Source organism: Podarcis melisellensis (assembly GCF_964234715.1).
Source record: "Podarcis melisellensis genome assembly, chromosome: 6".
NCBI classification, from domain to species: domain Eukaryota; kingdom Metazoa; phylum Chordata; class Lepidosauria; order Squamata; family Lacertidae; genus Podarcis; species Podarcis melisellensis.
This window is the reverse complement of record NC_138538.1, coordinates 59,742,770-59,765,064: the sequence shown is the minus strand read 5'-3', so window position 1 is coordinate 59,765,064 and position 22,295 is coordinate 59,742,770. Positions and strand designations below refer to the sequence as shown.

At 40.5% G+C, this 22,295-nt stretch overlaps 1 protein-coding gene across 9 annotated transcripts in view; it reads right to left on the bottom strand.

Moving 5' to 3' along the window:
• Positions 1-22,295, bottom strand: part of NFIA (nuclear factor I A) — a 420,964-nt gene that overhangs the window by 33,655 nt on the left and 365,014 nt on the right. For 5 of the 9 annotated variants that reach the window (XM_081915818.1, XM_081915823.1, XM_081915817.1 and 2 more), the window contains 3 exons: positions 8,984-9,162; positions 7,721-7,786; positions 4,839-5,004 (listed from right to left, as the gene is read on the bottom strand). In XM_081915818.1, the coding sequence (XP_081771944.1) occupies positions 4,839-5,004; positions 7,721-7,786; positions 8,984-9,162 (411 nt within the window). The remainder of the gene's footprint in view (positions 1-4,838; positions 5,005-7,720; positions 7,787-8,983; positions 9,163-22,295) is intronic. The other 4 variants (XM_081915819.1, XM_081915825.1, XM_081915824.1 and 1 more) reach the window with 2 other exon arrangements.

The window sequence follows — 22,295 nt, the reverse complement described above, 5'->3', positions numbered from 1 at the left end:
TAAGCCTTACAGAAGGTTAGTTAAGTCATCCAAAGATGCAGTGTGATTAAGCAGCCAATATACAGTCATTGGAGAACTGCCATGATTTTGTGTGAGCTTTTCATCAGAGTACTATTGGACAGATGGCCAACTGTTCATGTCCCATTAAACAATAAATTTCAATGGAACTACATTTTTTTTTAAAAAAAGCATTAGCACAAGAATTAGACACACATGATGTCTGATAACGCACATAGTATGTTGTGTGTACAGTATCAATCTAGCTTCCTTATGTATTTCACATGCAATGTGAAAGTTCTATTTAAAATCAGAGAACCACTGCCAACCAGAGTAGACTTCCCGTCCCAAGGTCAGGAGGACTGTGAATCTGCCCAGCATCAGAAAAAAACAATGGGACATGGTAGAACGGAAGGCACTATGATCTACCAGCAGAATGCTGTACTATGGTATATTCTATACTGTTCTATTAAGGTACATTATCCCACCTCAATCAACTGCAAAGCATCCCCTTGCAATGGAACAGAAGAGCTGGTTGAGAACAGGGCAAAATCTTATTTGCAGTGCTCAAATGCTCTTCAGGAGTCAATGTTTAGACGGGGCTTTATTGTCTTCTGACCACAGGTGCTGTAAGTCATATTTTTATATAAGTTTCTAAATATTTATTGCATTTATAACAATAAGTTTATAGCAAATTTTGAAGTCAAATCTTAATTATTTCTTTTTAGAAACTCTTTTTCTCTTTCTGAATCTGTCTAGCAGTCATACTGTAAACATGGTCTATCGTATTAGGCTCTTTCTTAAGAAAAAGTAAATGTAGAGCAAATGGTCTCAGACCATTCACACAGCAGCAATTCATTTTGGCCCATCTGAACAAAGCTTCTGAAATGAATATATTTTTAACATTACACTTGGAGATCAAAGTCACAAACTTTCTTCACCCTCAGGATCATGCTTCAAAAGGCATGATTATTAGAAAAACAGGAATAAAAAGACACAAGACAAAAAGGAAATGTAATTTACAGGCTTTACCATTTCCAAACCATCCCATCGCCATAGTGTCTCCTACACCATTCAGGTAACAAAGGAATTACTGACTTCAGACTTCAGGTAATTACCGACCTCACAAGTCAATGAAGTCAACAATACTGATCTGCACTAAGTCTTTGAAGGTTAAGTATATTTTGCCTTCTAAGCTGTGTGAGATGATCGATAGACACATAGCTCTAGTGCTGCTGTGATGCAATAGAAATACCTGTTTTTTCTGTTTTTATTAGGAGTATATGACCCATCTTTCCTTTTGCTATGCAACAGGGGGAAGCCATAGCTCAGTGGAACAGCATCTGTTTTACGCATATAATATCAAGTGCAACGGATGGCATTCCTAGCTGAATTATCCCACGTAGCAGAACTAGGAAGGATCTTTGCCTCGGGCCTTCTAGAGTTATTACCTATCAGAGTCTGCAATATCAAACTTGAAGTCTGAACTCAGTATATAGAAAGGTGCAAGTCACAAGCAACTTCTTCAGTATGAATTACTTTTAATTTTCTGTGGTGTGAAGGGTAGTCTTCAAATTCCTTACTTTTCTGGGAGAATGATTACTGTCAAAGAACTGGAGAGTCAACAAGGATAAATGCTGGCAAAGCAGAATTCCAGGCAGCAGTAATCTAATACAGCGTGCAGCTTCTTCCTCACAAGAAGGAAGGTATGTAGGATATGAATAGCTACACTATTCTGATATGACTGGTGCTAACATTTAACTCCCTTCAAACACTTTTTTTTACTAAAATGCAAACAACAGAACTTGACAGGACACATCTGAAAGACCACAATTTTGCACTAGATCAACACCTTCTACCATAAAGCATGCTGCAAACCTAAGAAAATGGGCTTGTGCCAGGAACGTGCTTTAAGTACCAAGGCCCCTGCATAAAGGAAATGAAAGATCAGCAGCATTTTACAGTTGTGGAAGAAGACCATATTCTTCTAAGAGACAAACGGCAAGTGTCTGGTAAACGGATCTGCTGGCTTTGGTGGCAGATTCTATCCGCTCACCTGACTTTAATTTTCCTCTTCTGCATGATACATCTACTATGTCCAATGTTAATTTATGACTGGTTTGTGATTATGGGAAATTCCCACCTGCAGCTCGCAGGAAGATTCTCAGGGGGTAAATGTGGAGTAGCCTGTATCCTTGCATCAGACTCTACAGCTGTTCAACTATGGAGATTGGTCTGGACTATAGAATTCAGCATCCTGGGAATCATTTATTTATTTATTTATTTATTTATTTATTTATTTATTTATTTATTTAAAACTTGAGTTTCTTGCTCATAACAGCAATGAAGACACGTCTGGAAATCTGCATGGTGAAATTCAAGAAGCTAAAAGGGAACTAATAAGGACTACAAAGAGTGGGATTTCAAGTCTTGCATAGCTTCGTGCCTAAACGACTAGCAGAAGCTCAAATAAATTATGGACAATGTGAAAACAGGCTGAATTTATGCAGGTCACAAAACTGTGCTATTAGGTATTTTGTAAATTTTGTAAATTGGGTCTATTTTACATACGCACATGTGAAAACCCACTTCTCCAGGCCTATGCATAAAACAGAGCAAAATAAAACTCTTGTATCTAGAAAACCCAAGCTATGCATGAAGAAAATATATATTCTGATGGTTTTGCAATGGCTGCTTCACACAAATGTTTCACCACAGGCAGGCACAATAATATTTCAAGCAGATTATTATGTACCCAGGATTCACCCACATTAGCCCAGTATGAAAAAATCCTTCAGCTAGATAAACTTTTACTAGATAGCCCTAGGAAGACATGACCATCATCTTCCTAGCTGCCAAAGTAGTTGCTTATCTCAGTTTAAATAGTGCTTTTTAAATCTTCCTGTTGTTAGTATATGATTAACAGTTTACACCCACTTGGAGAGGAAAATAAAAATAAAGCCAACGTGGGAATTCTTTATTTACTCATATGGACCTAGACAGATTTGAAAGCTAATGTGTTACATTGCAAAGAACATTGGGCTTCAATGAAATGGCTGTGGTTTATCCTTTCTTTGCTCAGCTAACAACTCAACTGTTAGACCTGGATGACACATAGTTTCTTATGCTGACTCCAGACTGCAGCTATATAAAAGATATAACTCAATTGGTAGAGAATGAGAGTGTTAATCTCAGGGTTGGATACTGAGATTCAGCTCTGAGGGTCTTCTGGCAGTTCCCTCATTGTGAGAAGTGAGGTTACAGGGAAGCAGGCAGAGGGCCTTCTCGGTAGTGGCACCCACCCTGTGGAACGCCCTCCCATCAGATGTCAAAGAAAGAAACAATTATCTGACTTTTTGAAGACATCTGAAGGCAGCCCTGTTTAGGGAAGTTTTAAATGTGCTACAATTTTTTATAGAGGCTGTAAGCCGCCCAGAGTGGCTGGGGAAACCTAGCCAGATGGGTGGGGCATAAATACTGTATTTACTTGACTCTAGTGCTCCATTGAATCTAATGCACACCTTAATTTTCAGAACCTTGAAACCAAAAAAAGTATTTGCTGGTGAATGTAAATGTGCCGTTGAATCTAATGCACACCTTAATTTTCGCAATGTAATTTGGCCCAAAAAAGGTGAGCATTAGATTCAAGTAAATACGGTAATAAAATAATAATAATAATAATAATAATAATAATAATAATAATAATAATAATGATAATGGGTTTGAACCCATTGTTGGGCTAAAAGATTCCTGCATTGCACGAGTCTGGACTAGATGTCCCTTGTGGTACCTTCCAGCTTTACAATTCTATGATTCTTTAGTGCTGCAGTAATGTTACTTTTGCTCAATGGGGTGAAAACAGAATTCCATCTGTGGGTCCACACAGCCCCTAAGAAGTCTGCAACTTCACTGCAGTCCCATAATTCTGCATCTCCATGGCAAGGCTAAAGTTGCTGCTCCCTTACTGAGTAGCAAAGGGAGATTTTAAACTTCTTTACACAGAAATGAGTCCTATTCTGTTTTCTAAGGACCATTCAGAATTGCAGCCTTCACTCAGTGAAGAGTTTTCCTTTGTGGTTTAAAGCAGCTCCTGCTTTTCTGCAACAAAATATCCTTGGAATTAAATAGTGAACATGTGTAATGAGTCAAAGCTGCTTCTAGAAGCAAATATTACTCTACTGTATTGCCCCTGCTGTAGAACAGAAGAGCCCACTATCACTGCTACCTGTATGAATGATTTAGATCATGCTTAGATCTCTGCTGCAAGGTAACTAAAACCAATGATAATGATGATGGAGGAGGTGGTGCTGATGATGGTAAAGAATTTGTCATAAAGAATACTGTCAAAAAGTTTTTAAAATCAACATAACCAAAAAGCCAGAAATCATCAAACAAAATCCCAAAAACCCAGGTTAACCATGTCTCGAGCTTCTTGTCTATATCATGTTTCTGTGTGACAATTAATATAATAAAGAATTAATAGCAAGGGGAAAAGAAAGAGAGAAAAGAATGCATTAAATTCATTTGCTGTTATTTTTAAACACACTCCAAAGCTGTGCTGTATCTTCGTGAGGCATAGGATATTATAAAACATTTACCAAAGCAAAAAAACAAAACAAAACAGTTTTGGGAATCTATCTTACTTCTGTCCAGAAGGAATTAATGTTTGCTTTTTGTTGCTGTTGTGGCCTTAATGTGTGCTCTTAGCGTGCACTAAGTAGGTGAGTTTAATGGCAGGAATGTTGTTACTGCATTTTTGATTCCTTTTCCAGAACAAATGGATAATGAAGCTGCAATTATACTAGTCAGCCCTTTCCTTTCCTCCTTGCAGTTGTACTTACTTGGTGAAGTGGGAGAGGCAGCACCTCCTTCTGTCGACGTGGTTGGAGGCTTTGTGTCTGGCACTGGCAGAGGCACAGGCCTGGCCATTGGTGGAGGAGGTGGCGGCGGCAACATTGGGGTAGGAAGGAATGGATTGTGCACCTTGCCTTGACTGCTACCATTGGGCTGCCAAAAACATAAGAAAAGGAAAAAACAACATGATTAGCTGCCTCTTGTCCCAAGAGAACAGTTGATCAGTGCTAAAGAAAAACACAAACAAACAGGCAGCTGAAATTGAAATGAATCTTTTTATAAAGAGATTTGGATGCTAGTGTCCTTTCTATAAATGGAAGAAGCTATACATTTATGAAGAAGAACATGCACCCCTTCTCCTCCCCTCTTCAGCCCCCTGAAAATCTACTCTCAAGATTTGGGTGGCCCTTGGGAATGGCATTGGTTATGGTACAGGGAACTGCAGATGGACAATCAAGTTTATGGAAGCCATTTCTTTGTTAACTGAAAAAAGGAGAAACTTAGCAACTCCCCCACCCCCTTTTCCTTATATGAAAACTGAAGGCATCAGGCAAATTTGGACATATGAGCCTCAGAAAGGCTTGGGCTTGCGTGCTCCTCTCTCCTCCTATGCTGTAGTAAGGAAACTTTTGCTTTCATTTTAGGTTGACCTTAGTTTAGTATGTTGTCCAAACCCTATACTTGGGGTGATTTCAATTATGGCAACTTGAAACAATACAGTTTCATAAACTATGGTTTGAAACTGGTTTGTTTTAGCTAACCACAGTTAACTTTAACCACCATTTTCTAGGTTTGGACAACAGACAAATGGCAGTTATTCTAAAATAGAAGTTTGAGTTTCCAAAATAGCAGTGGGAGTTTCCATTCTTCTCCTCACTCCCATGCCAGAGGAGAAGGAAGTGCATGAACCGAAAATGTGTTGCAGCTCAAACCTCCTTGGTTTGGCATTACTTGCAAACAAGGTCATTGCCTTCTATTATTTTCCTGGAAGTTTGTATCTTATGCACAAGAGCAGATCCCTGAACCGATTATAATAAAAAACCTTAAGCTGCATCACCTTTGCAGTGACAATATTCTTATAGCTCTACTGTTGTTAATCTTCACTAGGACCTTGGATTTGCCTCTAAGAGTTGGGGCAACCTCCATACCAAGGTTTCAAATGGACTTAGGCCGCAATCTTCAAAATTACTGAAATCAATACTGGGTTTAAGACTGCAACCTTACATTATACATTATTCTTACTAAGAAACGAGAAAATTGAGGAGAAAGTAAAACTGACATTTCACATTTTGAAATAATCCCAACTATTCTTTTAATAATTAGCCATTGTTGATCCTCATAAGAGCTGTACAGCTCAGAGTTTCAATTTTTTAATATCATTCTGTTAGAAAACACTATCTGCTTTGTTTTAAATATTTAATATCATATGATGGTACAAGTATGCACCATGACACAGCTGAATGAGAACAAACTGTGAATGAATCAGGTGTTTTGATTTTGTGAAAAATGCTGACAATATTCTTTAGTATTCTGTAACTGGATGAAGATTAAAAACTCTTTCTTTATATGTAGAGAATATGTATAGTGGAAATCTTTAGTTCCAGGATGCTGCAGAATGCATATTTCACATGGGATCTGAAGCTTAAAACGTGCTAAATCCATTTAATTCCTTTGAGAGGCTTTGTTGACTTCAAGGAATGCTATTACTCACAAGTTTGCAAGGCTATGATACTGTTCCGAAGTGACTCATAAGAAATCATAAGTCATAAGTTCAGCCAATTTTTGTGACGTTAGGTGCTTAAAGAAGTGGTGTAGCCAGCATCATACCAGACCACTTTGACTTCCTGTATCCAGTGAATGAAATCTCCTGAGTAGAGTGAAGTCAGTCATCTGATTAATAATAACTTAAAGAATATAGCTCTACTGCTTATAAGCAATAGGTGGTATCCAATTGATTCTCCTTGTGCTACTCCTGCAAGAGTCGTCTGGTGGAAGAGGAGAACATTTTTTTTGAGGATTACTCTTCTCTGCTGCAGTCCTTAGTATCTCCCACTCTGAACTGGGCAACCAGAAGTCCCTCAAAGTAGATTGTGGGAGGAGAAAGCAGTCTAAATTCCTCTAAATTGGGTTTTACTTTCTAGTAACTGTGTAGTCCAAACTTCAATATGTTATTCCATTTTTGCCATATCTTGTGTAATCTCCTGCCCAAGCAGACACATGAAAACTGCTATAGAAGAACCTACTTATTATAACACTGCATGCACTCTTAAATATTTGCAGAACTGCTTTAGTGGATATTGTTTTTCTGCTCATGGCTTTTAGATCCAACGCTATAGTTTGGATCCAAAGCAATGCTGTTGTTTTATCAGGTTTAGGTAACAAACTGGATGCTAAAAGCAACTGTTTACACTGTATTATACATATTGGAAATGTAAAGGATAAAAACAACTGGGGAAATCATTACTCTTCAGTTCTGCCCTACTGTTCGCAAGAAAGCCAAGCATTATTTTAGATAAGGTTGTACACAGAGTTAATCATTTCTGCATACAAATGGAGTGTTATTCCAATAACCTGAAGATAATTACTAAGTTTGACAAAAACAACAACCTGAGATTGCTCAACCAAAAATCTTGGAGCACTGTTTAATTTTTCAGAGAGATAAGGAGAAAAGATAACAATTCTCAGGAATAACAAACTATAAGAATCTGTACTTTTATCTTCTTGAGTTCAAGTACTGGTCAGCTTAATCTAAAGTGCTATAAGAAAGTCATTTTTTAAAAGAAAGTGAATGTGGCTGATCTGAAACAGCTGTTCCTTACTCTCCTGTCTAAAGAAATAATTAATAAAAATTACAAGGTATTTTGTTAACCTTGGAAGTGCTGAAGTCAGAAAGCATGAAGCTGAATCTTTGGGACCACGGCAGGTGAAAGTCTTCCTAAAGGATGAATTAGAAGTTCAGTTCACACAAAATGCTGTTATACTGGATGTTGGGTTGGGATGCCACCAATTACTGTCATTTTATTCTCAATTGTGGCTGCCTGTAGACTTGATCCAGAAGCTAGTCCAGAACAAGACTGCTTGGCTGCCAACTGGAAGAACCTATTGCCTGTACTAAGGGCACTACACTGCTGCCAATATGCTACTAGGTCAGATTTAAGTATTGGTCTAAAAGGTCCTTAATAAATTGGGGTTCGGGTTCCTGAGGACTACCTTACTTTCTCTATATTGGTATGGTCACTGTGGTCATGAGGGTAGGTTCTTTTTGAAGTGCTGCATGCCACTGAGGTCACCTATGTGGTGACATAGTGCAGAGCTTTAGTATAGCAGCCCCTATATTTTTACTTTATCTGACCTTCCTAGAAGGACAATCCAGGTCATTGCTAATTTTGAAATAGTTTTTTATCAGATTACCAATAAATTGTATTATATTGCTCTCTCTTTTTGTACATCACTTTAAGATTCTTTTCAATATAAAGCAATTGAGAAAATTTCTAAATAAGTGAAATATGGCCTAGCTTTATGTGACCAAATCTCAGAGCTAATGTGACATTATCAATTAATTGCACTTTAGAATTATATCCAGCCCCTAAATTGTTGTTCATCTTAATCATGGTTTATTGAAACAATGGTTTCATAAACAATGGTCTGCGTAAACCATGGTTAAGTCTAACCTCAAATTTGCCTTGATTAGGACATAACACCAAGCTGCTGTTAGTCAAAAGAAGCAGCAGCAATACCTTCTCTGAGCAATCCCATTATAAAAAGGTAGTGGCTGCTGCCAGCATTATATCCTGGGTTAACACACAATATTCTATGATACGATATTTTGCCTAGAAAGCTACAGTTCCGCTAATGACCAACATGGCAATGAGCTGCTAATACAACAGGCTACTAGTCAGAAAGTTTAGCATGTAAAAATAAAGCAGTTTAAAAACACATTAACTGAATTTCAGTCACATTCAGTGAAACCTGAACATGCATATCTTTGGCTGGATCACTCTTCATAGTCAGTTTGTAGCAGTGAAAACCTAAGGCCCTGTTTTTATATATGTAAAAAACACTTGTTAGCATAATTTCATGGTTATTTGGCACAGAAACAAAAGCATCTGAAGAAATAAAATGGCTTCCTTACATTTAGGAACCCCACCTGTCCAGCCTGCTGACCAGCGTCGGGACAGACAAGTTGGACAAACTCTTTCAGAGTCTCCTGAGGATGATAGCGGATTGCTGGGTGTGAGAAGTATGGCCCAGGCTGCTGAATAATGGGTGATGTTGGAAAATGAAGAGTCGATGGTGTTGCATGTGGACTTGCTATAAGAAAGAAAAGAAGGCGTTATAAGGGATAGATTTTTGGACTTAGATAAACACAGTTCAAATTTATAAATTTATTTATATAGAAACTTCAATTATTTTAATATAGCTCTTTATTTTAAAAAAGAAAAAATCTTCCCCACTCAAAAAAAAAAGTATTCCCAAAATCTATACATACTAGAGTATGTGCCTGATGTTCTAGGTACTGATTTTTATAATACATCAAGTCATATTGAGTTCTGTAGCACTTCAAATATAAAGGCAGAGCTTAAATGCAGCCAGATTTTAAAATGTCTTTTCTGCATTTTTAGTGGTCATCATTTATAAAGGAGCCAGAAGTCCTTGGTAAAAGTGACGACTATTCATTACCTTAAGAGCCTTTCTAATGAATCGAGCAATAAAAAATGTATTTGGGAGATTACAGTTGATTTAACTGACATTCTGCATAATTCTGGTTTCCACATAGGGACCAGTTTTATTTTGGGCTATAAATGGGCAATAATATAATGATGATGCTCTTGCAGCCCTTGTGTATGTCATTTTTTTGGCTCAATTGAGAAATATGATTTTTAAGTCATTTGCTTTCATATAAACTAACATTTTCATTTTGTCCTTTCTAAGTGAAAACTGGTCATTCAAATGTGACCCCAGGGCAATTTTAGGAATCTAAGATGGTGAATTCACATGCAACGGATTAAAATTATGTACAGACTGGCTCTCAATAACCCCTACAACAATACTACAAGCAGAATTTTTGTATTACGGAAAGTAAAGGAGGCTGAAACTAAGATACAGTGGTTTGACTACCACCTTTCCGTGAGTAACATGATATTCCTGTATGCATCTCGTATGCATCTCATATTTCTCCACACTGAACAGGAATCAACCCCTGCACACCAATTCCTCCAAAATGGGCAAGTTTATTCACTCCTCCATAATTAATGGCAGGAGACATGGGCGGCACAAGGAACAATGAAATATGCATGGATACTCAAGTGACAATGGTAGTAATTATAGAAGAAAATGTGGCAAAGACTCGGATATTTTCTTCTATGGTACCATGCAGTTAAATAGCCCTATGGTACAGATAACAGTTTTAAATTTTATTTGCTATGTCTACCAAGTAGCTCTATACTCTGTTACCTTCTTCATGAATAGGGCACTATCCGGGTGGTTTTCCAAGTAACTCACACAAACCTATTGAAGACAGCACTCCAAAATGCATCTGCTGGAATTGAGATGACCCAGCAACAATAATATTGGAATTGGAATACTGGGAAAATGTCATATGTTCACATTTATTCCTCTATAAGCAAATGTATCTGGATTTTTTTTGAATTTTGCTGATTTTCTTCCACTTCACCACACTGCATCACAGAAGTCCATTGGGGTTGTATGCTATCGCTCCTCTCACATTAGGGTTTATTTCTGACCAAGTATATAGACATCCTCTCTCAACCAGCACTATTAAACTTTTATATCTTTCTATGCCTATGCACTGCATTTGTAAACCACAAAGAACTGCTTCAATAAAAGTTTTGAAAGTCACTACGTGAACAGGAGAATAGACTGCATTAGTCTGGAAGCATGCTTAATACGTTGGGTGTATATACAACTTGGCAGTACAAAGCAATAGCTGAATGAAGATTAAACCAAAATAAAGTAGCAGCATTTTGCATTGGTGTTTCACTGACATTAGACAGATCGTAACAAAGATTTCTCTTTTTAACAAAATGAAACAAATCCTTCATTTCATACTAGTTGGGCTACAGGCGGGGGCGACTTTAATAAAATATTGAGTGGGGGCAGGTAAGTAAGCCCTGCCCCACATAATCGATCATGTAACACGGCGCACACAGCATTTGAATGACAATGCCCATCAATTTGGGGGGTGGCCCCATCAAATATTTTTATGGGGGGCCCAAATGGTCCTCAGCCCCTAGGAGTTGGCTCCTATGTTGGGCATAGAGTGGTATTCATTTTACTCATGGCAGATCTACTGAAATTCATTTTACTCATGGCAGATCTACTGAAATTCATTTTACTCATGGCAGATCTACTGAAATTCATTTTACTCATGGCAGATCTACTGAAATTAATGGACTTAACTTAGTTGTGTATACATCCACTTTCATTGGTCTACTCTAAGTAAAACTTACATACTACCCTATATTTATTTCCCCCATGAAGAAATAGCTCATACTAACTGCTACAACACACTCAGTAGTGACAGAAATCCAGCTACATATTTGGAGCCCAGATTATAATAGAAGTAGATAACTAAACCTGCATGGTCACTGAGGGTACAGACCTTTTCCACCTCCAGAAAAGAGCTGTCTAGATGCTAAACATGACTTTGTCCCAAAATACATTCACTTTGTAAAGTCAGCCAGTAGTAGCTATTGTTTATATAAGCATCCTAAAAAATCACTTCTGATTAGCTAGAACAAAAGGAAGTTGCCTTTTGCATATCTCATCTACCACACTGAGCATCTAGCTGCTCAGACATGTTCCCATGTTAAAATCTTACCCTACTATTATTTCAGACTACATAACAGCTTCATTTCCAGAGTCTGTACAACTCTCCAAACTCACCTGGGCACCATCTATTCTTTAGTTTCAAGCTGTGCTAAACCCTGCTTCTTGCTCTGATTCTGACAAGCCCATCCAACTATATCAATTTCCTTTTCCACTCCTTCTGTTTCTCTAAATCCAGCTCAACTACAAATTGGAACACCAATTGCAAACTAAAGGGATTGGGCCATGACTTTGGCTAGGCCCTTTCATTTGGTAATTATGCAGACTAATTGTGACAATAAGCACTGTCTTGATCATAGGCTTCATAACCAAGTACAGCATATCCAAGCCACATCCTGAGAATAGTTTGGTTTCTATTTGTACATGTTCAAACAGCAAATGCTAAAACAACAGCTCCTCTACCCACACTGTTGAATGGTAATAAACCTTGCAGAATTTCTTCTTTTTTCCTTTTCCTGGAACTGAATTGAGTATGTTCTACAGTCCTCATCATATGTTACCAAATAATAATTTCTTTTACTGAGAAACTGTAATTTTCATTACTAGATGAAATGTTTATCACTGCCACACTCAGAACTCAGAGTTGTAGTCATCTAAGTTCTACTTAGAGTACAATTGCTGAAATTAATGGACACAAGTTAGTCGTGCTTATTAAATTCACTATGTCTACTCCAAGTTGGACTAGCATTGGCTACAACCCTAAAATCCCACAAATTATCACCCCATGTTTGCATGTTGCAGCTTAAAGATCTTTCAGAAGAATACTGATATACGTGAAACAATGTGTCCAAAGTTGTTGCATTAATCAGGAGAAAAATAATAAAATTGTAATGCCTTTAAGCCATTGTGTAACGTGTGCCGTTCTTACTTTAACCAGGTTTTTTCCACTTTCCTAGTTTTTCACTACCTCTGTATACAGGTATGGTGAGAAAGACAGGGTGGGTGCAGTTAATATATTTTTGTGATTTGTCACTTGTTCCGCAACAAAAGAATCCTATGATTTATTGCACAATTTTTTACCATTATAAAAAATAATTCACAGTAAGTGGCTTACGGTACCAGGGTATGCTGGTCATAAGTCATTAAAAATAATTACCAAGGATACCCTAACAATAAAGCTCAATATTGTAAGAAGGGGGTAGTCATGTCAAATAATAAAATATGTGTTGAAATGTATCTAAATTAAAATGTAAAGATTTGTAAACGGTAAAACTGGAGTATTATCATTACAAAGTTTAAAAGGTTGCTCTGAATCTGTTTAAATAAAGAATTAACTTTCACTCTGATATACTTAACATAAACAGTTCTATACTAACATTTTGTCGACTTCTCAGCATCTCTGATTTCCTACTGTAACTCTGCATAACACTGTATAAGAATCCCAGTATGCTCAGACTCCATGGCTGACTAATTTGGTGCCATGTTTGCTTTGTAACAATGCTGCAGGATGATGTCTGTTTAGTCAAGTACTGTTTACACTCACAGACAGCTGCTCTGCAGGATTTCAGGTAGGGGACATTCCCGGCCCTACCTGGGACCTTCTGCATGTGAAGCAGGTGCTCTGCTACTGCTGGTCAATTTCCAGGTTTCTGTAATATTGCACAGTGCACCTCCCTCTACTGAGACCCTTCCACCATAAAGACTAGGAAGGATTTGATGCTCTCTCTCACACACATGCACAGACATTTTTGGTCTATGTAAGCTACAAGCCACCTAGCACAAGAAGAAGATAGCACAGTGTAGCCTATATTTTACAAAATATTGCAGTATGTCAGAAATGATCCAGCAGCAACAGCTGGAATTCCCAACAGCTATATTTGTGCTACTAACAAAAAGTGACAATCGCTTGTCCTCGGCATCCTGTTAAACGGGACATGAAGTGAACAGCTGCATATGAACTTTCAGGAAGTGACATTTACAAGGAAAGCTATTACAAGTTCAAACATTTATGAAACCTCTCCACCTGCTATAGGCATCATTATTGACTAGAGATGCTGAAGCATTGGAGAACACGCAGGGCACTATAGCTCTAGATGTACCTGCAGCATGCACCTGTAACGTGTGACTGAGGATAATAGGCTAAGTAAAAGGTAAAAAGGTAAAGGACCCCTGGATGGTTAAGTCCAGTCAAAGATGACTATGGGGTGTGGCACTCTTGTTCACTTTTCAGGCCAAGAGAGCCGGCGTTTGTCCACAGACAGCTTTCCGGGTCATGTGGCCAGCATGACTAAACCACTTCTGGTGCAACGGGACACCGTGTTGAATGCCAGAGCGCATGGAAACACCATTTACCTTCCTGCCACAGTGGTACCTATTTATCTACTTGCATTGGTATGCTTTCAAACTGCTAGGTTGGCAGAAGCTGGGAGAGAGCAACGGGAGCTCACCCCGTCACACTGATTCGAACCGCCAACCTTCCAATTGGCAAGCCCAAGAGGCTCAGTGGTAAAACATTTCAGTTCAATCTTATGATTCTTCTTTGGTAACCAGTGTAACCACAATACTGACCTTTACGGAAGCATTTATAAATTTTATTGTTTAAATATTGCAGCATGTTTTCATTCAGTAATTTTGCATCATAGGAAACAGGGATGTTTGTCCCTCCAACCTAACTTCCACCCAGCAAACGCTCAGAAAGCCACACCCATAATTTTAAAACCAGTTTTTGATGAAAGAGGGGGAGAAAGTAACAGAAGCAGCATTTTCTGGAAATACCCCTCACTATTTGACCCTAATGTACCAACCCTCTGCATTTTGCCTTCACTGGAACTATATCTGCCATCACAACCAGTCATAGAAAATGCCACCCTGCCTCTTCCTCAGCAGCCCACTTTCCTCCTCCTCTACTGTACATCTGCTTGGTGGAGGATGGGGAGATTAAAGGAAGCTGGACAGGAGTGGCTGGCAGGAAGCAGAGGTGGGGGCAAGCAATGTGTTCTGGAGACATCTTCATGGTTTCAGTCTATTTCTGATACCCAAACCCCTGAATTGTGACCCCTGAACTCCATATCTGCTGCTGAGCCTGTACTGTCACTTGCCCTGAACAAATATCCCTTTCTGACTTACACCTAAGAGCCTCTTTCTGCATGTGCTAGGTGGGAAGCACGACACCTTCCCCACATGGCAGTGCTTGTCTTCCAAAACCTTCTAACATACCAAAACAGGTGAGGTTTCCTCAATCTCTGTTTCCCCAACTTCTCAACCAGAACACTCTTTCAGCTGTCTTCTTTTCTACTATTCAAAGGTGGTTCCCCTTGGTTCCAAAAAGCTGGAAACTGCAAATTTCAGTCTACACACACTTAGGCAACAGTGCTCTTTATTTAAATTGGTTGGGAAGGAGGTGATAGGGCAAGAGGAATGGCCTACCAAGGACTCCTATGTAATTTCCCAGCCCTTAAGATTATTTAGTCATTGTGTGGAGTGTGGTGGTGATGAGGGCCAGAGACTGCCTTTGGGGCTTTCAAACGCCAGATCAGGTCCCTGTTTAACACTAAGGTTACTTCATATACATTTGTAAGCCTTATAACTACTCTGTACAGAAGGCCAGTATTTTACCCTTCCAATACTGCAGACAGAGCTTCAAACTGACAGCCAAAGTTGATGTGACAGATGGATGCAGTGTGTTTAAACCCAAATCTATCCTGGTTACTTAGAAAGAAAATGATGGAGGGATCTAATGCCAACAGGAATATGGATGCACATGTGAGGAGTACATGCACATCTCCATTTGCCCCCTCTCATGAAGCATCTTTTCTCCAAGGTCAGCTCAGTTCTACAGTCAGAACCTCAATGAGGACAGGAGTGCAGATGATACAAAATATTCAGTGTTGTTGGTCCCCCCTCCTCCCAAAAAGAGATATTGTGAGGAGCTCCACAATGATCTCTCCAAAGTGAGTGAATGAGCAATAAAATGGCAAATGCAATGCAACGTAACCAAGTGCATAAACTTATACATGGCATGAAGAAAGTGGATACAGAAATGGTCTCTCTCTCTCTCTCTCTCTCTCTCTCTCTCTCTCTCTCTCTCTCTCTCTCATAAAAACCAAAGAACCTGAATGCTGGAAGATTCAGGACAGACTGAAGAAAGTACTGAGTGGTGAATGGCTAAACTATGCGACTCACTCCCACGGGAGGCAGTGATGACCACCAACTTGGATGGCTTTAAATGTGTTAGGCAAATGAATGGAGGACAAGGCCATCAATGGCTACTAGCCATTATGACCATTGTCCAACCTTCACTGTCAGAAGCAGTGTTCCTGCGAACGCTAGTTGCTGGTGGGCAGAGTGCTGTTGTGCTTATGTCTTGCTTGCAGGTTTCCACAGGCACATGAAGTTATACAGGTCAAATTTCAGACTCCCAGTGGAAATACCCCTGTTGTCAGGCCTTCCTTCTATTGTATTCTATTCCAATATTCAATAACTATGGGAACTATGGGATAGAATGGAAGCATGAGCGATTCCCATGCTCTGATGACAGAATAATTCCCTGGGATGCTTTGTTTTATTGGTTTTAGAGGCACAAGATAAAAGCAATGCAGATAAATATATCTAAGTTTATTAACAAATTCATTAAACATGAATTCCTCTTTCTAAAAATAGCAACAGCTAAGTCACAATGAAGGATGAGAATGTACCATCAGCTCTTTTAAAAAAAAAGACCTAATTAGCCTCATTACAATTGAAAAGTATTTGTTAAAAGGCATTAAAGTGGAAACATTGTTGTAGTTCGTTTCCTTAGATACTTCCTTTTCAATCTTTTTGAGATGCTTTAGCTCACTGTGATCTGCAACCTCTCTCATAACATTAAAGCAAAGCAAGTGCCAGTTCAAATTATGTAAGATGTATCCCACCCTTTCTACCCTGAAAGTACTTGTTTTCAAAAATGACCGTATTAGAGTACTAATTGGCTAAGCCACCATGCTGGCTGATGTGAAATGCTTTGAAACGCTCTGTAACAGCTGTGTTGATCAGAAATAAGAAGAGTGACTTTTTAATAAGGAAAGCTGGCAAAAGGCCAGGAGTTTTGAAGGGAACTTGAACTTCTATATATATATAATGCAATTCAAGAGGTACAGAACAGAAGTATGAACCAACAGCTTGAAAAAATTAAAGCTTTTGGGCACAATCCAGCTCCATTAATCAATGGTAGTTTTGCCACCGACTGATATGGGAGGTGTATCACAACTGGCTTCCTATATTCTACCAATCTAAGATTAAAAGAAGCACCAACTAACAACAAGGCACCTCTGAAGAACTGAGTTTTAAAGATTGTTCTAGCTTATTCTTATTCAAATGTGCTTAAATAAAATGTTTACATCTAACTCTTTCAGCAGTCCTAAAAAACCCTGCAGCCTTACACTTTCTGTTCATTGAATGTAACTTTATAGACACATAATTCAGATGAGCAAGTAGTGGTTAATAAAAGACATAGGGTATGCTACTATTTTCTGATATATATGGAAACCGACCTAAATGAAGACTGTGCACAGAATGATGTTAGGATCTTATTCATTTATTTCATTACATTTCCATCCTACTTTCCTCAGGAGCTCTCAGTGTGGAATACCCGTATTTCCTCTATCCCATTTTATACTCACAACAACCTTATAAAAAGGGTTAGGCTGAAAGAGAGGGACTAACCTGGTTAACTCAAGGTTTCTGAGGGTGTGTGCTTTGGGGATAAGCATCTCTCTCTCTCTGCCAGGACTTCCTTAGTCAGCCCATTTCTCCTCTACATGTCTATCTCTATACCTTGCTAAACTGCTCTCTAACCCTAAACGACATGCAAATGAGGATGGCCTAATTCTCCCCACAGAGGCAGAAGCTGGGATTCTGCACCCTCCCTTGTGCAAACAGTCTGTCTCTCCAGACTTTTAACTCTCCCCCCATTCCAAAGTTTTTTCTCCATGCAACCATGTTTAAATGAGGAAGAAGGCCTGTGTGGGCTAGGACTTGGAAGCTGGTACCCTCTTGTGCCTGGGTCGCGTGTGGCGCTGTGGGTTAAACCACAGGGCCTAGGACTTGCTAATCAGAAGGTCGGCGGTTCGAATCCCTGCGACGGAGTGAGCTCCTGTTGCTCGGTCCCAGCTTCTGCCCACCTAGCAGTTTGAAAGCACATCAAAGTGCAAGTAGATAAATAGGTACCGCTCTGGCGGGAAGGTAAATGGAGTTTCGGTGCACTGCTCTGGTTCGCCAGAAGCAGCTTAGTCATGCTGGCCACAAACTATGCCGGCTGCCTCGGCCAATAAAGCGAGATGAGCGCCGCAACCCCAGAGTCGGTCACAACTGGATCTAATGGTCAGGGGTCTCTTTACCTTTACCTTTATCCTCTTGTGCCTAGCATGCACAAGATGCTTTAGATAGAAGGGGAAGCAGTGAGCAGCAGAGGTTGACTTCTAAAGGGAAGCCGAAGATCTAACCAAGGAGCTGGTATTACTGAAGCAAAGAGCTGAAGGAGGACTGCTAAGATGAGAGCAAGGTTCTTCAGCTTTAAAGCAACTAGCTACTTTGGGCCCAGGCTGAAGATGATCTGACAATTTTCACTAAGTGGGGCACTCACTGGGCAACCTTTGACCAGTCACCATCTGTCAGCCAAATCCAACCCACAGAGGCTAGAGTAGTTGTGTGGGGAAGAACCATTAATGCCACCCAGAGCTTCGGGAGGAAGGATGGGATAAAAATGTAACAGACTCTGCTGAAAAGATGGAAACTGCTATGCATTGCCAAATGAATTGTTCAGATATTTGGGTGAGCTCAATGGACTCCTGACAACCTCTTGAATAAAGAACATGATAGATTAAGGCCTGCTGCTGCTGCAATTGTTTGTTTAGCAAAATTATACTCTTTCTACTTATAGCTGTCACGAGGAACCTTTGGCTTCCCATATGTTCCTGGACTCCAACTCCCATTAGCCCTAACCAGCATGACTAATGTTCAGGGACGATGGGTGTCACCATCAAAAAGATCAGGCTAGTTATGCCTGATGTACTGAATACAGAAATATTTGTGTAGAGCCACACAATTCATTGGGACTTAAGTTAGTCATGGCTTGTTTTCAATGAGTCTGCACTAAGCATGACTAAGTCTAAATCCAACCAAATATCTTGTGTACTGTAGGTTCGTATTCAGACTGTCTGTACTGGGTTTCATTAGTCGCTTCAACAAATTTTTTTTTAAAATTATTTCACACTTGAATGCAGTGTATTAAATAAAAACTTGTAAAATAATGTCGTATTTTGTTTGTGCAATGATAGAATTCTGCTTTGATACTAAAATGGGTATATTAGTGGAACCAATGAATCCAGAGTGATAGATTGCTGCTAAGTTATTAGGACTTCTAGTCCCATTTTGAATATCAGTGTTTCTCCTCACTTCCATTCTGCAGATGGTAAGCTGATACTACATAAACATTGTTACAGCTATAGTTGCATGGTACAGTAATTCACTTAACTTTAATGTGATTTATGGTTCTGTCAATACGAGAGGTTGGAAATCCTGAGCTCTGGTGCTTAAACATGGGTTCTGGATTTAAATATAATAATGGACTTTGGTGTGTGAATGTCTGAGCAGGATGGAGAATTTAGCATAAAAGGAAATTTAGCATAAAATACTACAGTTCAATACTCTGTTCAAAGCATACAGTTTAACTCCATGGACAGATCAAAGAAAAGCAATGAAACTGAATATGTAATCAGCAAAAGAGCAGGCTAAATACTGTGGTCTAAGAGTATTCAATTTTTATGTTATTATTTTAGATATGCATGAAATCCTATTACTGTGTTAAAAAAAAATGCCTCCCCGCTCTTCTTGTCCTCCCCACTTCCCTTATATAGGCAGAATTGAGTCTCTTTTGTCAGGGTAACTTTAAATCTAGGTCCACTTTGTTAATCACCCCAATTCTTCTCCCTGCCACTTTCCTCTCAGGGCATATTTGCCTCTTTAAAAGATTAAGGGACCAAGTCATCTTGTTGCTCTAACATGTCCTCAGTGGAACAACATATTAACACAATTCCTCACTAAAAAGGCCATCTCTAGAAGTTTGCTGCAGGGATGACAAATTAACCCAGCATGGTGTCCCACACATCTATCTTTGCGCAAATTATTAGTGTAATAGAGCTTTTAGTTATGCATTTATCTAGCATTTTATTGAATGGTTGCATATAATGAAGCTAAGCAATCAGGATCCTTTACGAGGCAATCTCAGTGGGTGGCCTTATAGTTAATTTAGGGTAGTAGTCCTCTAAGCTGTTCACTCACATACAAATCAGTTAAATAAGCTACTCATCCAAATATTTCCTATGTCACAGGGCAACTCTTTAAAATCCAATAAAGGTAGAGTTTTAATTACACGGTTCTTGACTTTTATTTAGGTCTAGGTTTAACTATTTGCCAGCGTCTTGCTTGCAGAGTGGAATGTAAGAGCACAAATACTGTAAGTCACAACAGGGAAGAGTCTCTAATCAAATCCTATAGCAATATCTTCCCCAGCAGCTGTCATAATATTTAATTCAGTAGTCTTCAAACTTTTCACATCTGAGACACAGTTAAACATGTTATGTCCTGGGAACTCCAGCTTTGAGGGGGGGACACTAGAAAAGTGGGTCCCCTCCTACGTTGGTGGAACTCCTGTCCCTATCCCATGAGCAGGTAGCAGTTACATCCCACAAGGCACTGGGGCAATGCTTCTTCAGGCATTCTGGGGAACTGTGGGAAATTTAAGATAGGCAGCTGACAGAGGAGGCACCTGTACTGAGGCTGCCCAGCAGCTACTTGAGTGTGGGTGTTGGTGGGGAGCCCAATACCCATTTATATCAGGGGCTTTGCACAGTGTTTTTCTTTGTCAGTTTCTCACCCTCTCTCCCTACAATTGCCTCTTATCTTCAAAAAAACAAGTGAAGAAGAGAAAAAATAATGTTGATGGCTCAATTTAGGTTGAGCCTCAGGGCCCCACCAGTCGAAGACAATAGTACAGTGGTGCCTCGCAAGACGAAATTAATTATTTATCTACTTGCACCCGGAGGTGCTTTCGAACTGCTAGGTTGGCAGGCGCTGGGACCGAGCAGCGGGAGCGCACCCCGCCGCAGGGATTCGAACCGCCGACCTTTCGATCAGCAAGTCCTAGGCGCTGAGGCTTTAACCCACAGCGCCACCTGTGTACCGGGACTGTCCGGGGCGATTTAAAAGCCCCCGGATGGCTTTTGAAGGCAGGCGGGGGAGAGCAAAGACTTTTGCCCCCCGCCCGCCTTCAGAAGAGGTCCTGGACCGGTGGCTTTTAAGAGGTCCCCTAACCGGTGGCTTTTAAATCGCCCCGGGACTGTCCGGGGCGATTTAAAAGCCCCCGGGAAGGCAGGCAGGGGGGACAAAGACTTTTGCCCCCCGCCCGCCTTCGGAAGAGGTCCTAGACCTCTTCCGAAGGCGGGCGGGGGGCAAAAGTCTTTGTCCCCCCTGCCTGCCTTCCGCGGAAAGCGGGAAGGCAGCGCTGTGTTTTTCGCTCTCCCGGGAAGGCAGGCAGGGGGGACAAAGACTTTTGCCCCCCGCCAGCCTTCAGAAGAGGTCCAGGACCTCTTCCGAAGGCGGGCGGGGGGCAAAAGTCTTTGTCCCCCCTGCCTGCCTTCCGCGGAAAGCGGGAAGGCAGACCTGTGTTTTCCGCTCTCCCGGGAAGGCAGGCAGGGGGGGACAAAGACTTTTGCCCCCCGCCAGCCTTCAGAAGAGGTCCAGGACCTCTTCCGAAGGCGGGCAGGGGGCAACAGTCTTTGTCCCCCCTGCCTGCCTTCAAAAGCCGTCCGGGATAGCGGGAAGCGCTTCCCTGCTATCCTGGACCGCTTTTAAAATGCTGGCGGTGGGGAGCAAAACCTTTCGCCCCCGCCGGCCTTCCTGGACCTCTTCTGAAGTCCGGAAGGGGGGGGAGGCTTTGCTCCCCACCGCCAGCATTTAAAAGAGGTCCCCGGAGATTTCCCTATGGGCTTTCGTCTTGCGAAGCAAGCCCATAGGGAAAATCGTCTAGCGAATATAATGTTCAGAAGTTCCTCCAGCAAGAAACAGGGCTTAAACTGAATCCTTATATAGCAGTAGCAGCAGGAGGTGCAGCCCAATTGTCAGCCCCACTTGTGCTGCAAGATGCTGTTTTCCTTAAAGGAACCAGGCTTCTCCAGTAATCTCCTACTGCAATGGAGAAGGGAAGCTTCAAGTTTTCCTGGGTCTTCTGCAGTGGAGTCCTTCTCAGAGGAGAGCAGTGTCACATCTTCAGACCAGGCGCAACTGGCCCTACAGGTTCATTTGAGAGCTTCGCCTGAAGTTGAGCAATCTGACTCCAGGACCATGATACTGAATATGATTAGAAACCCACTTCATATTTTGGTGCGATGTGCACAAAGACTCAAAGGATGACCTTCATATTGGGAAATGTTGGGGGGGTGTGATTTTGGTTTGTGCCCCCAAGCCCATCTTCCTTTTAACATCTCAGATATTCAGAGCCAGTGAGAATTCAGATCTCAATACCCAGGCAGGAGAAAGTGGCCTGGCCCCAGCTTACAGACATCAGGGTTCAAAAAGAGTGCAATTCTGGTGCCTGATGTCAGTGATTTCAACCAGCTAAA